Source organism: Carcharhinus amblyrhynchos, chromosome 3 (assembly GCF_965287045.1).
Source record: "Carcharhinus amblyrhynchos chromosome 3, sCarAmb.v2.hapA, whole genome shotgun sequence".
Classification (NCBI taxonomy): domain Eukaryota; kingdom Metazoa; phylum Chordata; class Chondrichthyes; order Carcharhiniformes; family Carcharhinidae; genus Carcharhinus; species Carcharhinus amblyrhynchos.
Genome location: NC_137326.1, coordinates 1,877,977 through 1,899,745, shown reverse-complemented (window position 1 = coordinate 1,899,745; position 21,769 = coordinate 1,877,977). Strand labels below are relative to the sequence as shown.

The 21,769-nt window shown below is 44.1% G+C and overlaps 1 protein-coding gene across 2 annotated transcripts in view; it reads left to right on the top strand.

Moving 5' to 3' along the window:
* lamb2 (laminin, beta 2 (laminin S)) overlaps positions 1–21,769 on the top strand; it is a 149,606-nt gene that overhangs the window by 93,964 nt on the left and 33,873 nt on the right. The window contains exons 17-24 of one of the 2 annotated variants that reach the window (XM_080218604.1): positions 1,047–1,239; positions 2,317–2,460; positions 4,251–4,482; positions 7,242–7,405; positions 9,457–9,486; positions 15,693–15,917; positions 17,519–17,736; positions 20,946–21,042. In XM_080218604.1, the coding sequence (XP_080074730.1) occupies positions 1,047–1,239; positions 2,317–2,460; positions 4,251–4,482; positions 7,242–7,405; positions 9,457–9,486; positions 15,693–15,917; positions 17,519–17,736; positions 20,946–21,042 (1,303 nt within the window). The remainder of the gene's footprint in view (positions 1–1,046; positions 1,240–2,316; positions 2,461–4,250; positions 4,483–7,241; positions 7,406–9,456; positions 9,487–15,692; positions 15,918–17,518; positions 17,737–20,945; positions 21,043–21,769) is intronic. The other variant, XM_080218605.1, reaches the window with a different exon arrangement.

Genomic DNA, 21,769 nt, shown 5'->3' with positions numbered 1-21,769 from the left:
CCCCCTTCAATATTCCCTTTAAACTTTTCCCTCTTCACCCTCAACCCATGTCCTCTAGTTTTTTTTCTCCCCTAGCCTCAATAGAAAAAACCTGCTTACATTCACTCTATCTATACCCATCGTAATTTTATACACCTCATTCAAATCTCCCCTCATTCTTCTACGCTCCAGGGAATAAAGTCCTAACCTATTCAGCCTTTCTCTGTAACTCAGTTTCTCAAGTCCCGGCAACATCCTTGTAAACCTTCTCTGCACTCTTTCAACTTTATTAATATCCTTCCTGTAATTAGGTGACCAAAACTGCACACAATACTCTAAATTCAGTCTCACCAATGTCTTATACAACTTCACCATAACATTCCAACTCTTATACTCAACACTTTGATTTATAAAGGCCAATGTTCCAAAAGCACTCTTTACGACCCTATCTACCTGTGACGCCACTTTTAGGGAATTATGTATCTGTATTCCCAGATCCCTCTGTTCTACTGCACTCTTCAGTGTCCTACCATTTACCTTGTATGTTCTACCTTGGTTTGTCCTTCCAAAGTGCAATACCTCACACTTGTCTGCATTAAACTCCATCTGCCATTTTTCAGCCCATTTTTCTCACTGGTCCATTAAATACAATTTAATTAATTTTGCATATTCTCCCCATGTCTGCTTGGGTTTCCCCGGGTGCTCCAATTTCCTCGCAGAGTCCAAACATGTGCAGGTTAGGTGGATTGGCCATGCTAAATTGACCCTTAGTGTTCCAAGATGTATAGGTTAAGGGATTAACGGGGTATATATGTGGGGTTAAGAGGATAAGGTTGGGAGAAATGCTTTGTTGCACAGTTGCAGCAGACATGATGGGCTGAATGGTCTCCTTCTGCTCTGTAAGGATTCTATAATGGTCACTGAGAAACTAGCATCTTGTAAATTCTTTGATGAAATGTTGATAAGATCAAACTTTGAACATTTTGTGTTATTGTAGAATATTGCTAGATAAATCTGTTGGGTTGTGGAACAAAGAGCACTTCCAACGGTTTAATTTCTGCTTGCAGATTATGTTGGTTCCTCGCTATTCCTCAATGGAGATGTTCATTGCTGGAGATGCTGCTTCCATTAGGAGGAAGGAGACCTTTGAACGTTATCGTTGCCATGATAACAGCATCCCTGTTGTCAAGCCAATGATGACAGACATCTGTGCCAAGCTAATCAGCAGCATGTCAGCTATAATCCACAATGGGGCACTGCGTAAGTCGGAAGCCACGATTCTTTTCAATTGTTACAATAAACTTAGAATCAAACGTACTAAACATCCAATCTCTTCATCACTTGCTGCAATGTGTACCATCGATAAGAAGCACCACAGCAACTTGCCAAGTCTCCTTCAAGTGCACTGTCCAAACCCGCAACCTCTCCTACCTCGAAGAATGAGGCAAACAGATCCATGGGACCACCAGCACCTCCCACCCCTCCTGCTCACACACACTATCCTGATTTACTTATGTCACCATTCCTTTACTGTCACCTAGTCAAAATCCCACACCTCCCAAACTGACAGGATTGTGGGAAAACCTACACTGCATGAACTGTAGCAATTCAGGAAGGTAGCTCATTATCACCTTCTCCAGGAACAATTAGATACAGGCTATAGGTGCTGGCTTTGCCATTAATCCCATAACTGCGAATATAAGTGTTTGTGAATGGCAAGGTGGACAGCTTCAACTACTCCCTACAGGTAGTGGGGATTGCTCTGGAGGGATATGAATCTGATTGACAAATTAGCAAGAAAGCTGGGAAGATTTCTGTTGAATAAAATGATTGATGGCCATCAGTAAGGATTTTATTTTTTATTTGACCATGAGTAGATGAATGGCAGTAGTCGTTCTACTCTAACGTGACAATACACAGTGAGTTATGATTTGGAAGGTGCTGCCTTAAACAGGTGATAAAAGTTAACAGTAAAGAAAATTAATTAAATACTTGAAAAGGTAAAATTTACAGGGCCACGTGGAAAGAGCAGGCGGGTCAAAATCCTGTGGGTGTATCTATTACCACATGAATTGTAGCGGTTCAAGAAGGCAACTCAGTACCCCCCTCACAGGAGGCAGTTAGGGATGGGTAATAAATGCTGGCCTAGCCAACAACACCCACATCCTTTAAATCAATTTTAAAAATTGGATAGCTTTCTCAAACAGCCAAAAGAGATACATTGGACAGAATGGCCTCTCTCTGTGCTGTAAATTCTATATTTATTGATAACGATGATGAGTGGATTGTGAACTAGGTGCAGGGACTGAATGTCCTTATTGTTTTGTGTGTTTTCAGCTTGCCAGTGTGACCCTCAAGGCTCGCTGAGTTTGGAGTGCGAGTCTAACGGTGGCCAGTGCCGGTGTAAGCCCAGTGTGATTGGCAGGCATTGTCAACAATGTGCTCCTGGGACATACGGATTCGGCCCAATGGGTTGCCAAGGTAAGGGATCGGGAGAAAGACACTCTCCGGTCATTCCATGTTAGCACAACAAACTCAATTTAAGACTGTTGGGGGCTTTGCTTTTGACCAGAGTGCTAAGGTCTGTAAGTTTTCATTTGCTAATCGCATCACAAACAATCTTTCTCTACACCCTAGCTATGATTGTAACACTACATTCTGCACCTTCTTTCCTTCTCTATGAGCAGTATGCTTTGTCTGTATAGCGTGCAAGAAACAATACTTTTCACTGCATACTAATACATGACAATAATCAATGCAGGAAAGTGGAGTTAAGCCACAGATCAAACTTGATTCAGTTGAACTGTGAAACAGTACCGAGGAATTGAATGGTCTTATACTGTTCCTCTGTGTTTATCTTCCTGTGTACTCATTCCCTTATCTACTGCTGCTTTGATGTGAGTAAATAAATAGAAACTGACTCCACCAACAGACAGATCTGTAACCAGAAGAAACAAGGGCAGAGATCTCAGGTGATTTGTAGAGGATTAGAGGGGATTTGAGGAAAACACTTTTCACCCAGAGGATGGTGGGTGTCTGGAATTCACCATTGGTGGTTCAGTCAGAAGCACTCAGATCATTTAAAAGTTCCCCGGATCTGTCTGAAATGCTGGAACCTACAAAGCTACAGATCCAGGTGCTGGGAGATGGGGTTAAAATAAGCGGCTAGGTTGTTTGTTTTTCTTCATTTTTGGCTGGTGCAGACATGATGGGCTGAATGGTCTCTTTCTGTGCTGTAAGATTTCTACAGTTCTAAACAAATTTAAGTTAATCAACTAAAAGAGGGAAAATTTACAAACACACTGGGCCTGCTTTTATCATCAAGTTGCACCTATTTTTGGGTGTGAGGCATGTAGTGCGATCTGCGCCCGCCTCTGCGCTGGTTCCCCCTTTACCAAGGGCTGAAAATGGCCGCGATCAGGACCACGCCTGAAACAGGCATGACGGCCATTTGCATGCATTTAAATTGACTTAATGGACCGCACACCTGAGCTTACCGACACTTCCCCCTTCACCACTGCATTTACCCATCCCGAATCAGCGTGAAACAGACATGCTCCATGTATGACTGATTCGGGGCGCTCCATCAATGAGGGTTAGTGAGGGGGTAAGTACCGATTGTCCAACAGCTCTCTGCTGAAGATGGGTGGAGTGGGGGGTGCTGCCACTCTGCCTGTGATCAGTGAGGGAGGAAGGGGGGGAGAGGCCCACAGAGGGGGTGGGGGGGGATAAAGGGGTCAGTAATGTTTGAGGGGGCCAGGGGGAGGCATTATCTGGCCTGGGAGGGATGTGGCAGGGGAACAGCAAACCATCAATTTTTTTCTGCGCATGTACAGTTGGAGACTCCGATCAGAGCTGCAGGGTTTCGGGCGCATTAAGCCCCGCCCACAGGCTTGTGCAGCGCAATGTGGACTCGCTGATATTTTTTCAGGCAGAGTGCATACAGGGGCGCCTGAGAAAGGATCTAAAAAGTCAGATCTGAAACACCCCCAGTTTCAAATCTGCCCAGCACTTAAAATCAAAACGGTGAAATAGGGCCCAGTGAGTTATTGCCTGAAAGAATGATGGAAGCAAATTCAGCACTTCTTACTTAAATGGGACTTGGATAACTAGTTGAAAGTTGAGGGGAAGGAGTCGGGAGAATGCGACAAAAAGCCAGTGCAGGCAATGATGGGCTGAATGGCTTCCTCCCACCCTGTAAAATTCAAAATGATCTCTTTGTGAAATTCTATGCTTCAATAGACAAACTTCCTTTTTCTCTCTGCCCACAGCCTGCAACTGTAAGCGGGAGGGATCATATAACATGATTTGTGACCAAATCAGTGGACAGTGCCAGTGCCGGGCGGGAGCATTCAGCAGGCAATGTAGTCACTGCCAACATGGATACTGGGGCTTCCCAAACTGCCAGCCATGTCGATGCAATGGGCACACGGAGGAGTGTGACCAGCAGACTGGAGCTTGCCTCAATTGTCGAAGTAACAGTGCGGGCCAAAACTGTGAGCGGTAAGAACCCAATCAAACCAAGTAATTTCCTTGGAACACATATGTTGTGTAACAAGTGGGTGCAGAGGACATAAGATGGATAATCATGAGATGTGAATTACGCTATTGAATATTGAGGTTTCCAAAACAGAAAAGGCTACTTAGCTCACTGTGGCAATGCCAGCACTTTGTAAGCTAAATCCTAAACTAAATCTACACTTCCATGCTCTCCCCATGGTCATGTAGGAATTCTAGACTTATTCCATTCTCTTCTTGTAGCCCTGAATCAATCCCAAACTAATCCCACTGCCCCACTTTCCCCCCATAGCTGCCTTTTTCCATTGCTTCAAATGTTTATCCACAATTTTCCTTAAAGAGTTGCATAGTCTGTTTCTGGTTACTCCCTGTGAAAAAGGATTCCTGCTAGAAATTTGATGCAAGTTAAAATAGCCTCCTTTGTGTCTAATCTTTGTATCTATGTTCTTTTTCTCTCATTGTTTTTCCAAATTGCTAGTGACCTATAATATCTTTTACTTCTAACTTTCATAGAATTATAGAATCCTACAGTGCAGAAGGAGGCCATTGGGCCCATCAAATCTGCATCAACCACAACCCTACCCAGGCCCTATCCCCATAACCCATCCACTTACCCTAGCTAGTCCCCTGATACCAAGGGGCAATTTAGCATTGTCAATCCACCTAACTTGTACATCTTTGGACTGTAGGAGGAAACCAGAGCACCAGGAAGAAAATCACACAGACACAGGGAGAATGTGCAGACTCCAAACAGACAGTGACCCAAGCTGGGAACTGAAACTGTATCCCTGGCGCAGTGAAACAGCAGTGCTAACCTCTGTGCCACTGTGCTGCCCTAGTTTATTTTGAAAATCTGGGACATTGGTAGCCTCCAGTTTTATAGGTTAACCCATTCATGTCTTTCAACTCTGGCTAATCGCTCATCCAAATGGCAGACAGATGGAGCGCAGAGTGTCACTGCAGCTTGGGGAGGTGATGTTGTTGTGGTAAATCACTGGGCTAGAAAGCCAGATGCTCAATCTAATGCTCTGGGTTCATATCCCAGCATGACAACTGCTGGAATTCAAATTCAATTAATAAATAAATCTGGAATGAAAAGCTATCCTCAGTAATGGTGACTATTATTGATTGTTGTAAAAACTCATCTGGTTCACTAATGCCCTTTAGGGAAAGAAATCTGCTGTCCTTACCTGGTCTGGCCTCCATGTCATTCTTAACTGCCCTCTGTAATGACTGGGCAAGCCACTTAGTTCAAGGGAAATTAGGAATGGATAACAAATGCTGGCCTTGCCCGCAATTAATAAGATTGAAGTCTGCTGTCCAGAAACAGGCCAGTAAATCTGTGCTGGCACCAGCTCATCAATTAAAATGACCCACTTTAATCCCATTTCTTTGTATATTTTTCTGTTCTGTCTTTTCAAATCCTTAACAATTCCTTTTTTTAAATGTTACAGTCTCTGCCTTCATGTTCTTGGTGGTAAATCAGTCTATGTTCTGACTAATCTTTTGTATGAAAACACAAGTCAGAACAATAGTAGTGAAACTTGGGATAGACTGGTGAAATGTCAGATGCAATTTAATGGTGAGAAGTGATAAATTTAGGGAGGAAGAATGAGGAATGGCAATAGAAAATGGATAGTACAATTTTAAAGGGGGCTTCAGGATAGAAATCTGGGGGGTGAATGTGTACAAATCTTTGAAAATAATTGGACACACTGCAAAGACTTGAAAAAATACAAGATCCTTAATTTTATAAATGCAAGTATTGAGGAAAATAAGCAAGAAGTTGTGTTAAAGATTCATAAATCACTAGTTGGCCCAGATGGAGTACTGTATCTAATTCTGGGCTCCACAGATTAGAAAGAATATGAAATCTTCAAGAGAATCAGTGAGGCAGGACTTCAATTATATAGAAACACGAGAAAAAATGGGGTTCTTCCTCTGACAGCAGAGAAGACCATGAGGAGATTTAATAGAGGGAAAATCATAGAATGGTTACAACAGCACAGAAGGAGGCCATTCAGCCTGTCATGTACATGCCAGCTCTCTGCAAGAGCAACTCTGAAAGTCCCTCTTCCTTTTCCCTGTAGCCTTGCTCATTTTGAGACTTAGTCCCCACGTTCAACCATGTGAACCAACTGATGAAATACTACAACTGCCTTTAAAAGGCCTTTCTGTAATCTGGAAAAGTCTCTAGACTTTTCATACATAGAACATCACAGCGCAGTACAGGCCCTTCAGCCCTCGATGTTGCACTGACCTGTGAAACCAATCTAAAGCCCATCTAACCTACGCTATTCCAATATCATCCATATGTTTATCCAATGACCATTTAAATGCCCTTAATGTTGGCGAGTCTACTATTGTTGCAGGCAGGGCATTCCACACCCTTACAACTCTCTGAGTAAAAAACCTACCTCTGACGTCTGTCCTGTATCTTTCACCCCTCAATTTAAAGCTATGTCCCGTCATGCTAGCCATCTCCATCTGAGAAAAAAGGCTCTTACTATCCTGTTAACTGAAATTAGGAAATATAAAATTTTATTTCTCATACAGTAAAGTAATTTTGAAATTCAATCTTCCATTAAACTTTTTTGAAGATATATATCTTTTGAGATGAGGGATATGACTGGGTCCAGGCATCCTCTTCATCCTAATCAGCAACCTAACCTTTCCTTCAATAGTAATGTTGAACAAATATTGTAAAGGTTTACTATTTTTCTTCTTCCCTTCTTGACCAACAGATGTGCTACCGGTTACTATGGAAACCCTGTGCTGGGTTCTGGGGAGCAGTGCCGCCCTTGCCCGTGCCCCGGAGGCCCCAACAGTGGCCGACATTTTGCCACCTCGTGTTATCAGGATGCCAGAACGAGGCAAGTGGTGTGTAACTGCGACCAAGGATACACAGGTAGGTGACCTAAGGAACATTCTCTGGGTGCTGGTTCCTGCAATGCCACAAAGAGGCTCTGGGGAATCAGAAAGGAGACGGTAAATAAAGGCGAACAGATACATTGGCCACGCTCCTTATTGAAAACTCTTGCGAGATTACCCTAGACACAAAGTGATCAACCAGCACCACCAGACTGGCAGAGAATGATATCCTTCATGACACAGGACCAACAGTTTACAGAAAGTAACATCTTAGGGACAGATCATTCTGGATTACTTTTCTTCCACTCCCCTTTTCTTTTCTTCCCTCTCTCCCCAGCAGCTATTCTTACCTGTTCCACCTCACAATCCACAATTTCCTTCTCTCTCCCTCCACCTCATTGCACTTTCTATTGTTTCTTCTTCTTCTCACATTCCGTCTCACTGATCACATCTATCTTTCCCACCCCTCCTTTCTCCAAGGACTGATTTTCTGGAGTGCCCTGGTCTTTGCTAAACCCGTCCCACACACATCCCCCTGCCTCCCGCTTGCGGTATTAAAGTTGTTGGGGAGCCTGCCACCAGGAGGGGTGGCTGCTCCATCATCGTTTCATGGCTAAACGAATGTTAATTGCCTGGAGGTGGGATTTCTGTTGCTCTGAGATGGGAAGTCGGACTCAGAGTTACTGGTCAGTCAGAGAGCTGGTAGCTCTCCGGCTGATACCGGAGATGAGGGGGGGGGCGTTGGACTATGAAGAGAGACTAAATAGACTAGGTCTGTACTCATTGGAGTTTAGACGTATGAGGGGGGATCTTATAGAGATGTATAAGATAATGAAGGGGATGGATAGGGTAGAGACAGAGAGATACTTCCTGCTTAGAAAGGATAGCAGGACTAGAGGGCACAGCCTCAAGATGGGGGGGGGGGGTGCAGTTTAGAATGGAGTTGAGGAGGAACTTCTTCACTCAAAGGGTGGTGAATCTCTGGAATTCTCTGCCCATTGAAGTGGTGGAGGCTACCTCACTAAATATATTTAAGTCACGGGTAGATAGGTTTCTGATAGACAAGGGAATTAAGGGTTATGGGGAGAAAGCGGAAAAGTGGAACTGATCCACTTCAGATCAGCCATGATCTTATTGAATGGCGGGGCAGGGTCGAAGTGCTAGATGGCCTACTCCTGCTCCTATTTCTTATGTTCTGCATTGCCAGCAGTCCCAGGCAGGAGTGGTAACCACTGCAGGAACTACAGGCGGTCACAGTGAAGATTGTGGCTGCAGCCAGGTAACAAGATAAGCAGGAGGAAGTGAAGAATTTCACCAGGGTCAAGGGATGGCTAGAGAGGAGTGGCAAAGGAAGAAATCGGATCTGCAGACAGCACCTCTGGTGACACAGGGAACTCGCAAAGAAGGTTACAGCATCCCTTTGCCTGACAGCAGCTGGTGCAGCACGCAATTCTGTTTGCTGTGGGTAAAATAGCAGTAAGGGAAGGATGAAGCAGTAAAGGAAGGACCCCAAGAGGCCATTCACTCACCACTCAATAGGCAGCCAGGCAGGCTACGTGATATTTCCCTAACCCCTGCACAATTTCATACAAGGTCAGGGTGGGAGGGATGCTGAAGAAAGGACATCTCTAGATTTTGAGCTCCTTCCTTCAAACCCATTAATCTAAAAGTATTAAAACCACCCTCATATCTTTTCCTCCTTTCATACTCTTCTTCGTCTCGCAGTCTTCATTTCTTTGTCTCCCGCTTTCCTACATCTGCTTCACACCAGGATCTAACAGTAGGCTGCTGGGAAGTGGCTTAGCAGGGATTTTTGATTGAGATATTTTAATATGAGCTTCCCAAATCAAACAAAATTGCTACAACAATGTGAGAGTCACTGTGTGTGGGACCCCTACCCCAGTGAGAGTCACTGTGTGTGGGACCCATTAGGAGTGAGAGGAGGTTTCTGTGGGACTATATCCAATAAGGATTTGGGAGTGGAGAGATTAGCCTGGAACATATTTTAGTTGCTGTATATTAATCACCAAGCTTCAGCCTCTCTCCAGTCTCCTGCCTGAATTTATCCATGTAATTTTTCTCACCCAGGGGTGGTTAAGCGGTCCGGTGGAGGGCACCGTAAGTAATTGTACTTGCACTGCTCATGATGCCATGCATGGCCCTTTGGGGTAACTGCCTTGCTCAATGGCCTCTAGGTTTCTGCATTAAACAGCAAGTCATTTTCTCTTTTTATCTTCTTATAAAGGCACATGGATCTTTATAGTCGAAAGACTTTCCTTAACCTAGCGCCTTTTACATCCTCAGAATATCCCAAATGCTTCATGACCAATGAAGTATTTTGAGGTCGAGTCACTGTTGGTTTGTAAATACGGCAGCCACTTTGGACACAGCAAGCTCCCACAAACAGCAATGTGCTAACTGGTCAGGATGTGGGTATGCCGGCGTTGGACTGGCGTTAACACAGTAAAAAGTCTGACAACACCAGGTTTTAGTCCAACCTATTTATTTGATAATATACTCACAAGCTTTCGGGTTAGCCCCTTCGTCAGGTGAATGGAGAGTTCTGGCCTCAGACAGAGCATATAAAGCACAGACAGTTTAGAGATTACTGATTAGAATGCGAATCCTTACACCTAACCTGCTGTTCAAGACCTGAAGTGGCTGATAATGTGAGTGGAAGGAGCACTGATCACAGTTTAAAGAGATGTGTATTGTCTCCAGACAGTACAGTAAGTGAGGTTTTGCAAACCCAGGCAAGTCACGGGGGTTGTCAGACTTTTTGCTGTGCTAACTGGTCAGTCCAGAGGAATACTGGCTCTGATAGTGACGTTGGGACCTATTCCAGTGGGAAGCTCGGTTCAATTCCTTCAGTCTTGACAATGTGCTCAGATCTCTGGAACAGGACTTTCTGACTCAAAGGTGTGAGTGTTTGCCAGTGGATTCAAGCTCTGACCTCCCATTTATCCAAAAGCAGCCGTGTTTGAAACTCAACAACAGAAAATGTTTTGAGGGGTAAAAAGAAACTTTGGCTTGCAAGCAAAATATTCGAGGCAGTCTGAGATAGTGTACTGATCAACTAAAAATCTAAACATTAATGTAACATTTTCTGGTGGAAATTAGCTATCTTAATTTCTGTATTTTTTGAGAGTATAACATGATATTAACTCATTAAGAAGTACCTAATAAAGCAATATTATAAAGCAGATGTGGCAGTCCATCATATTTTATGGTAAATTATCACCTCTGCTCCTTGTCCTATTAATTCCCATTGCTAGTTATTTATTCAGCTTCTGGTTACATTGACTAGAAATCTTTGTTTATTTCTCAAATTTTAACCGGTGAGTGAACACCCAGTCCTGCAAACTCTTCCTTACTAATATCTGGGGCCTTGTGCCGGCATTGAAAGAACTTTCTCAGACTGGTCAAGCAAAAGTCTGATATAATCATACTCATGGAATCATATCTTAAGGTAATTTCTCAGACGCTATCATCACCCTTCCTGGTATATTCAGTGTCACCGGCAGGGCTGACCCAGTAGGGGTGGTGGCACAGTGGTACACAGTCGGGAGGGAGTTGCCCTGGGAGTTGTGAACATTTGACTCAGGATCCCATGAAATCTCAAGGCAACAGATCAAACACAGGCAAGGAAACCTCCTACTGATTACCATCTACCACCCCTTCAGTTCCTCAATGTTGAACACCAATGGAAGAAGCACTGAGGGTGGCAAAGGCACAAATGTAATTTGGTTGGGGACTTCAATGTCCATCACCAAGAATGGCTTGGCAAACTACTGACCAAGCTGGTCAGGCCCTGCAAGGCTGGGTCTGCAGCAATTGATAAGGGAATCAACAAGAGGGAAAAGCACACTTGATCTCATCCTCACCAAACTCCTCATCCATCACAAATGGAGCCATTGTATTCCAGATTGTATCAGTTGGAGTGGCCACCACACGGTTCTTGTGGAGACAAAGTCACATCTTCACAGCGAGGATAACCATTGTCATGTTGCGTGGCAGTACCACAGTGCTAAATGGAATAGCTTTCAAACAGATCTATCAGCTGAATACTGGGCATCAGCAGCAGCAGAATTTTACTCAATCATAATCTGTAACCTCATGGCCCAGCATATCCCCCAGTATACCATTACTATTAAGGTGTGAGATTGACCCTGGTGCAATGAAGAGGCCAGGATGGCATGCCAGGAGCAGCATCAGGTTTACTTAAAAATGTGGCACCAACCCTGGTGAAGCTGCAGTTGAGGACTCCTTGTATGCCAAACTGTGTAAGCTGTATGCAATTCACAAAGCTAAGTGATCCCACAACCAACAGATCAGATCTAAAAATAATAGCTAAATACTGCAGGTGTTGGAACTCTGAAATAAAAAGAGAAAATGCTGGGAAAAAAAAGCCAGGTGTCAGGCAGCACTTGTGGAGAGTCATACAGACTCACTATGTTAACACTAGCCTGGATTTTACTTCCTGAGGTTGGGTGCTTGCTGACCTGACTGAATGTAAAATAGCGTGAAGTGACGTCTGGTGTGTGTCCAGCATTGTCACACATATGTGCAATAGTGAGATCAGTGAGCATGCGTGTGAGTCAGATCAGCACCCACCACCAAACCAAGAGCCAATAAAGGTCATTGACAAGTCAATCAAATGTGATTTTATGTTGCTGAAGAAACTTTCCATTTCTTGCATGGGGAAAGCAGGTTGGTTGCCAACACATTTTAATCAGCTTCTCATCCAAGAGTGGGATAGAAGGCCCTCGGAGTATAAGTTCATTCACTCACATTGCCACTTTTTTTTGATTCCTGTCGCATTTCAAGTGGATCATCTTCCCTAGAAGCTTTGTTAGAGGATTGCAGCACAGTGCAACCTTATTTGTAAAGCACAGTGTGCCTCAGCTGATAGGGATGGTTTATTCAGCTGGTGGGAACTCCTTTGGAAGAAGAGAGGGATGGGGGGAGGGTAGACTGGGGAGCACAGGCAGCATCCCAGGAAGAAACCTCTGAGAAGAGAGTCATGGTCTCAGTTGGTCCAGGGCTAGCAAGAAGTTCAAGGTAGTCAGGTCTACAGGAGACACCATTTCCTAATAGCCAGAGTCTACAGGCGGCACTCTAACTACCTCCAAATGTCCGGGCTCTGGTGCCACACGAAGCTCCACCTCTCTGGGGACACAGTGACAGCAATATGCCAGATGTTTCAAGCTGGAAGTCATTTCCAATGGTGTGCAAATGACACCTCCTGACAATGGCTTTCAAGGTCACACGAGCCCTCAACTTCTACTTTTCGGACTCTTCCCAGAGCTCAGTGGTGGGTCTGTGTTATGCGTCCCAATCAGCTACACACGGTTGCTTCAAGCTCATGGCTGAATTATCTTCAGACATGTCTGTACGTTTGTTCATTACTGGACAGATGAGACAAGCCAGGCAGAGAGAGTTAGATGCTTTACAGTCACATTCACCTGTCCCTGACTATCAAACAACTTCCTTCACACTTCCTTCTGGGACAAAGTGTCCAGGTAACCCTCCCCCTTCGCTGATGATCCACAATATCTGCAACTTAGACTCAGCTCAGTAACCCTGAGTCGAAGTTGCTGAAGCCACAGACACTTCCTGCAGATATGGCTGTCCAGGATTGCAGTGCGTTCCACAGATTCCTACACGCTGCCGTCACAGCACACCACCAGCCCTGCCTTGTGTGTTCAAGCTTATTTATTTAATTAGTCAATTTGTTAATATTTTACAAAGTTAAAATAATCAAAAGCTGCATTCACCTCGCTTGGAGATGAAGGAAACTCACTGCTGGAGGCTGAAACAAAGTAGAAACATTGTGCCTCTTTCCCCCTCTGCCTCGAATTCCCACCTGAACCAAGTTCCCATATACCCATTCAATCTATGTCTCACCCACATGTAGGACGGGATTTTACAGCTTCGCTCAAGCAAGACTGCAAATTACCTCCCAAGGTCCCCAGACATTTCCACGTCCGCCTCTCACCCGCATCGATTACCTGGTGGATAGGGCAGTAAAATGCCAGCAGTCATGTCCTCTCTGAATGCTCCTTTCTCCCACTTTTTAAACATTCTGCCTGGTTTTAACTGACCCCTGCCTAACCAGGAGGGCCCCACATTTGATCTTCAGTCAGTGTTGAGTTAGTTGGTTTCAACTCCCCCAGCATCTGGACTTAGAGAGTTGCCCTGGGTCAGGAAAAGAACAAAGAACAGTACAGCACAGAAAACAGGCCCTTCGGCCCTCCACGCCTGCGCCACTCGTGCTCCCAACTAGACCATTCGTTTGTATCCCTCTGTTCCCAGTCAGTTCATGTGGCTATCTAGCTAAGTCTTAAATGATCCCAGGAGGTGTAAAGCATTCAGGAGTTCCTGCCCCTGCTCACTATGCAGTGATATCAATGTTAAGTCTGTGGGTGCTAACATTGAGTGAGACAGGTTCAGGTTTACCTGTGACAATATCTTCCTCAGATGGAATAACTTGGCAGCATCCACCATCCAGGCTGATTGAACAATGGCCACATGGATGATATGCCAGAAGGTAGATGCTGCTTAGGATTGTGGCTCCAACCCTCTTTCTACCCTCTTTCCCAGCAGAAGTGAGCTGCTTTCAGGATAAAATGGAATAAATTATTGCAATGTTACTGGGCTAATTCTGCAAAGAATATAACTTCAAATTCTATTACAACCGTTGTGTTACGATAACAGCAGCATAACAGCAAGCAAGACCCAGAGGGTAACCTGCCTTACTGATCATAAATCTTTTTGCTCATTTTGAAAATGAGGGGAAAAGCTACTGACCACAAAAGCATTATGCCTACAGTGACACCTTTAAGAAGTCAAAATTTAAAAATTTGATTAAAAAGAAAACAAAACCTTAAGATAAGGTTAAAGTTACACAGTTAAAATTGTTTTACAGTACAACCATCCAAAAATACACATGTATAATGTATCAGCTACTTCCTTGGCAACAACTGTCTTATAGATTTCAACTTTAAAGTTCCAGTAATGTTACCCAAGACAGGGTTTGTTGTCACTTTAATATAAATATATCACACAATTCCTCAAGCACTTACATTCAGATGTGACCAACTTTCCTCGCCTGGAAACGGGATGGATGTGAATTCAAATTCACTTTCATTCTACTTCCCAGCACAGATCTGGCTTCCAGGACATTTTCCCCACACTGTCATCACAACTCAGCTAAACATCGAAGTGCTGCTCAGCTAACATCGTGGGCCGAAGGGCCTGTTCTGCGCTGTAATGTTCTAAACATCTTAAATATCCTGATCCCATTATCCTTAAACGGCTCTTTTAACTCAACTTCACCCAAATATAAAAATGTTTTCCAATTGCCTCTACTTTCAGGTCAGTAAGATTTAATGTACCTTCCCCTTTTTACCTATGAAACTTCTGTGAGTTACAAAAGTTATTTTTCACCTCTGAAGTTCAACAGCTAAAAAGCCAAGTCTCCACTTACCTTGTAATGCAAATTTTAGATCCAACTATTGCAATTGCAACACACCATAACCCCTCATCAGAAATGCATGAACCTAACATCTTTACATTTTAATCTCTCACTTCTAACAAACCAGTGTCTCATAACCTCCACAGTTTAATTATCGATGGATGCATACATACGTGGAGATGTGGAGTTGCCGACATTGGACTGGGATGCGCACAGCAAGAAGTCTCACAACACCAGGTTAAAGTCCGATAGGTTTACTTGTAATCACGAGCTTTCGAAGTGCTGCTCCTTCATCAGATGAGTGATGAACGAACAGTGCTGACTTGAGGAAGGAGTGATGCTCTGAAAGCTCATGATAAGCCTGTTGGACTTTAACCTGGAGTTGTGTTTTTTCACCGGTACAAAATATCAACATCATCCCAAAAAATATTTTAAAAATTAACATCCATCATCGCAGTTGGAGAAGTTAATTTCATTTTCTAAAAACTGGTATCTGCTCATGAAACAGTCAGATTGTTATTAAAATCACAACCGGTTCACCAATGTCCCAGCAGGGTGGAAAATCTGCCACCATTACCCAATCTGGTCAAGATGTGATTCCAGTTTCATACCAGCATGTGTTAACTGCTCTCTAAAGGTCTAGCAAGATGATCAGTTACATAAAAACCATTAGCAATGGTTCAAGAAGACAGGTGATCACCTCCATCTCAGGGTAACTAAAGATGGATGATAAATGGTAGCCTTGCCACCGGCTGCCACTTGAAGACAGAAAAGGAGTTGCTTTTAAACTGAAGGAAGAAAAGCATTAAGATAAAAGTTAAATTCTGCCCCTTGTTTCTGTTGACAGGTTCCAGATGTGAAGAATGTGCGCCTGGCTATTATGGTAACCCCTTACTGCCAGGCGGTAGGTGTTTGCCCTGCCAGTGCCACAACAACATTGATGTCAGCGATCCTCAGTCATGTGATCGACAGACGGGTCAGTGCCTGAAATGCCTGTACAACACCGAGGGGGTTCATTGTGAGCACTGTCGGCTGGGTTACTATGGTGACGCCTCTCGACGCAACTGCAGAAGTAAATTTTACATTTTGATATATGAGGCAATGCGCGGAGAATTGTTTTTACTGAGCCAGTTGTTGTGAATAAGCTGCCTGAAATAATGCTGAAAGGAAATTCAATGATAAATTCCAAAAGGCAATTTGATAAATACCGTAAAAGGAAACATTTGCAGGTCTGTGAGTAATGAGCAAGCGGAGGAGTGGGATTTATTGGAAAGCTCTACAAAGGAGCTCTCAGAAGCAGATAGACTAAAGGGCTTCTTTGTCTGTTGCATAATGGCCTAGAATGTGTTCCCAGAATGATGGTGAGTTTAATCTGTCAATGTGTTATTAACGTGTCAATCACCCAGCAACACATGGCACTGATGAAATACCCAAGAGTTCAATACTATTAGAAAAGCAAAACATTGTGGGTGCTGGAAATCTGAAATAAAAACAAAAGTTGCTGGAAATACTCAGCAGGTCAGGCAGTACCTGTAAACAGGGGAACAGAGTTAACAATTCAGGTTGATAACCTTCATCTGAAGTTCTGTTGCTGCCTGTCTGCTGAGTATTTTCAACGTTTTTTTTACTCATTGAGTTGAGAAATGCTATAAATTCCTCGCTTATTCGAGCCGCACCTTTGTTATCCTCACAAAAATGAGAACTTGTACTCAGCCTTCCTGGGAATTACAGAAATTGATGCATTTGTATCTTAATTACCCAATAAATTCATCATAGAAAGTTAGGGTTGGAACTTAACATAAAAGGGCACTTACAATTAGATTCTACCTCTCCTGCTCATTAGGGAGAACACTTAAACTTTGGAGCGTCAATCTTGTAGACAGTAATCTGTTTCCACAGTCTCATTAAAGTCAAAGTTTTTCATATTTCCCTACTTTTCTCTCTTCTCTTAATCACATCTTTCCTTCCTTCTCTTTACAAATCTTTCTGGACAGGGACAGCAAGTGGCACTGTGGTTAAGATTGCTGCCTCACAGTGCCAGGGATCCAGGTTCAATTCCTGACTTGGATCACTGGCTGTGGGAAGTTTGCACATTCTCCCTGTGACTGCGTGGGTTTCCTCCAGATGTTCCGGTTTCCTGCCACATTCTGAAAGACATGCTGATTGTGGTGCATTGGCTGTGCTAAATTCTCCCTCAGTGCACCCGAAAAGACACTAGGCTGTGGCGAGTAAGAGATTTTCAGAGTAACTTCATTGCAGTGTTAATGTAAGCCTACTTGTGACAATAAGTAAACTTACTTGAATATGATTTGATTCTCATTTAGCCTATTTCCTGTTCTGCCATTTCATTTCTCTCAATCCTTAAATCTCATTGGTTAAGGAGAGAGATTGTTGGCTCCGTGCTTCACTGACGCTGCTAATGTCCTGCTGCCTTTAGCTGTTCACCCGTACAACAACTTAGAACATAAAATATACTTGAGTTGAAAAGTGAGGGCTAAAGTCTCATTCTTGGGGAATGCTCTGAGATGTCCCATTTCAGCAGATTCTGGGCCATTCATGATGGGACTAATTGTAAAATATAATTTTTATGGTTGGTCAAAATTAGGTAATTAATTGAAGATTGCTTTTAATTTCATTACTTTTACTAAATAGTGTTTTTGTTGCTTGGCACAGAGTGTACATGTAATCATCTAGGCACCAGGCGAGACCAGTGCCCATCTAAGGATGAGTGTGAATGTGATCGAACCACAGGGCAATGCTCCTGCCTACCCAACGTGGTGGGCCAGAACTGTGACCGCTGTGCCCCAAACCACTGGAACCTGGACAGCGGGTCAGGGTGTGTGGCTTGTAGGTGCGCCAGCATCAATTCCTTCAGCTCCAGCTGCAATGAGGTGAGTCAGGAGCAGAAGTTATAGTTACTGCAAAAATGTAAGTTCAGACTGGGAGACTCTGAGCTGATAGATCATTGCCAGAGCAATATCTTGTCCATTTAGGGATTACTCCAGCCAGATTAATGCCCCAGGGCTGTCTCTCAGTTAATAGGCTGTAGGTTCAGTCAGAAGATCTTGGGCCTGATTTGACCATCAAATTGGGCCTGTTTCCAGGCATGAAAATTTGGCAAAGTCAGGTGTGAGGGGAGTAGCGCAATCCGCGCCGGCCTCTGCACCAATTCCCCCTTTACCAGAGTTCAAAAATAACCACGATTGGAACTGTGCCTGAAATGGGTGCGATGGCCAGTTAAAAGCATTTAAATTGACTAAATGGGCTGCACGCCCAGCTCTACCGGCACTTCCCTCTTTACCACCATGTTCACCCATCCAGAAACATCGCGAAACAGACATGCTGTACAAAAGTCCGATTTGGGCATTCCAGTAAGTGCCAAGTGTCCGATGGCTCTCTGTTTGAGATCGGTGAGAGGATTGTGGGGGGTTCACTGCCATTCTGCCTGAGATCGATGGGGGATGGAAAGGGCGTCTGCTGTCACTCTTCCTGAGTTCAGTGGAGGGAAAGGGAGGAGTCCACTGCCATTCTGCCTGAAATCAGTGAGGGGGAATGGGGGGTTTGCTGCCACTCTGCCTCAGATCAGTAGGAGGGGAAGGGAGGAAAGGGCCAGCAATCGGTCTGGGCGGTAGAGGGGGGAGTTAAGGGGGAGTCAGTAATGTTGTGGGGATGGGGCAGTATCTGTGAGAGCCAGGGGGAGGCATTATCCGACCAGGAGGGATGTGGCAGGGGAGCAGCATTCTATCTTTTTTTTTCCTGTGCATGCACAGTTGAAGGCTCCGATTGGAGCTGCAGGATTTTGGGCGCGTTAAGCCCTGCCCACAGGCTTGTGCAGCACGATTCAGAATCGCTGATATTTTTTCAACCAGAGTGCGTATGGGGGTGTCCGAAAACGGGTCTAAAAGTCGGATCTGAAACACTCCCAGTTCAAAGTCCGCCCAGCACTTAGAATCTGGACTTGAGCACTCAAATCCAGGCTGACACACCAGTGCAGTACTCTGAAGATGCTACAGTGTCTGAAGGACCATCATTCAGATGAGGATTTAAACTGAGGTTCTGAGCTGCTATCTCTGGTGGAGCTAAAAGATCCCTTGGTGCTATTTGAAAAAGAACAGAGGAGTTACCATAGAACCATAGAACATTACAGCACAGAAACAGGCCTTTTGGCTCTTCTTGTCTGTGCTGAACCATTTTTTTGCCTAGTCCCACTGACCTGCACTCAGACCATATCCCTCCACACCCTCTCATCCATGAACCTGTCCAAGGTTTTCTTAAATATTAAAAGTGAGCCCGCATTTACCACTTCATCTGGCAGCTCATTCCACACTCCCACCACTCTCTGTGTGAAGAAGCCCCTGCTAATATTCCCTTTAAACTTTTCCTCCTTCACCCTTAACCCATGCCCTGTTTTTTTTCTACCCTAGCCTCAGTGGAAAAAGCCTGCTTACATTCACTCCATCTATACCCATCATAATTTTGTACACCTCTATCAACTCGCCCTTCATTCTTCTACGCTCCAGGGAATGAAGTCCTAACCTATTCAATCTCTCTCTGTAACTCAGCTTCTCAAGTCCCGGCAACATCCTTGTGAACCTTCTCTGCACTCTTTCAACCTTATTTACATCCTTCCTGTAATTAGGTGACCAAAACTGCACACAATAGTCTAAATTCAGCCTCACCAATGTCTTATACAACCTCACCATAACATTCCAACTCTTATACTCAATACTTTGATTTATAAAGGCCAATGTACTGAAAGCACTCTTTATGACCCTGTCTACCTGTGATGCTAATTTTAGGGAATTATGTATTGTATTCCCAAATCCCTCTGTTCTACTACACTCTTCAGTGTCCTACCATTTACCTTGTATGTTCTACCTTGGTTTGTCCTTCCAAAGTGCAATACCTCACACTTGTCTTATCCTTACCCTTGGCTAATATTTATCCTTCAATCAACATCATACAAACAAATTAGCTGGTTATTATCTAATTGCTGTCTGTGGGATCTTGCTTTGTTCAAATTGATTTCAATGTTTCCTACAGTAGTGGTTACATTTCAAAAATACTTTGCTGCTGTAAGTCTCTTTTGAGACTCCCCCTGTCACAAAAGGAGCTGTATAAATGCATACTTTTCAGGTTTCGCTCCAGCAACTGAAACAGATTATCAAGGCACTACTGAGCAGGTGCTGCATTGGGAAAGATGCCATCACTCTGACGTGATGTTAAATCAAAGTCCTGTCTGCATGACAAAGCGGCTGTAAAAATATTGTGTAGCAGGGGAGTTCTCCCAATGAGCTGGTCGATATTTATTATTCAATCAGCATCCTCAGTTGCAGATTCTCTGGTCAATTTGCCCCATTCTCTCGATGTAGACATCTCTGGCAAGACGAACAGTTATAGTCCATTCCTAGTTGCCCTTGCATTGATGATGATAGCCTGGGTTTTGATTGACTACAGTCTATGTGATGCTGCCACAATGAAGTTAGGCTCCAGGATTTTGACCCAGTGATGATGAAAGAACAGCTAATATTCATTCAATCTCCAACCTGCACTCCTGACCAGCGGTCAGTATTTACTAGTTTTGTACCATGTTTCCCTGTATAATGGCATGGAACAGGGAAAATTGAATTTGCAAGTCCTCCTTCAATTTAGAATGGAGATATCAGCATCAGTGAGTATGGGGGGGAGGGATCAGAATGTTGGGGCCGATTCTTTCCAGCCCGCTGCGCTGCTCTGGTAGCACAGTAGGCTGGGATACAACAACAGAGGCCGTGTAGCAGGCTTTCCACTGGGCACCGTGGCTTCCACGCATCTCCCAGCCTAAGATTTTTGGCGTCATCAGCTCTATGCTGGAAATCAGCATTGTAAATTGACTGGGGATAATTTGGGGGGGGGAGTCCTTGGACAATGCCAGCCTGGGGAGGAGATCAGGGCTGTGGGGGGAGGGTCGGGAAGTTTGGGGCTGGTGGTGGTGGAGGGGGACACACATAGGGACTGGCCCATGGAGGGTCCACATTGTGTGCATCTGACAAAGTACAGCAGAATGATTTGAAATGTAATGGATCAGTTTATGAGGGTGATTTGTGTTTTTTTTTGCCAGTTCACTGGTCAGTGTCAATGCCACCCTGGCTTCGGGGGTCAGTCATGCACAGATTGCCAGGAGAATTACTGGGGTGATCCCAATGTGCGGTGTCGAGGTAAGCAGCTGTTCAAGGACCGATTCTGCTGAGAGGCTTAGCGTCACCAATGAAACTCGGGCTGCGATTTTAAATAATATTTTATTATTATTTTTTATACTTTGAATAAAATATTTTAAATTAAAAAAGTTAAAATACAGTTAAAATTATGTCACAAATTTGAGATGTTGCTTCATAATCTACACTGCAGCTCCAGTATGCTGCTGAGGGAATGCTACAGTGTTGATGGTGCTATTTTCAAATGAACTTTTAAACCGACACCAAGTCTGCCCTCTTTACTGCCTTCATGTAGTACTCAGGGATTTAACCTGTGCTGTTGGCGTCATTCTGCATCACAATCTAGCTACCTGAGCTAACCAGCTCCCACCAAATGGAATGAAATAGCGTAGATCCAGCTGTTCACACCAGCGGGATAGTCTGGCCCCAGCGACAGCGCACCCCAACCAATGGCTCATCCCAGCATGCCTAGGGTACAGTCAATGGGAAATCCCATTGACAACAGTGGGATCAGAAGGTCCTGCCACCAGCAAATGGCACATCGCCAAGAGAAACCTACTGCGGGGAGGCTAGAAAGTCATCCTCCCCCGCCCCATATCTAAACCTGCTGCATTTATCCTCCGAGTGTAGATGCTGACATTGGTTCCTGAGTCCAAGTGTTCTAATCCGCAGCATTTAATATCCTTACAGAGCACAGAAATATAATTAATAATATCCTACCTGCTCATAA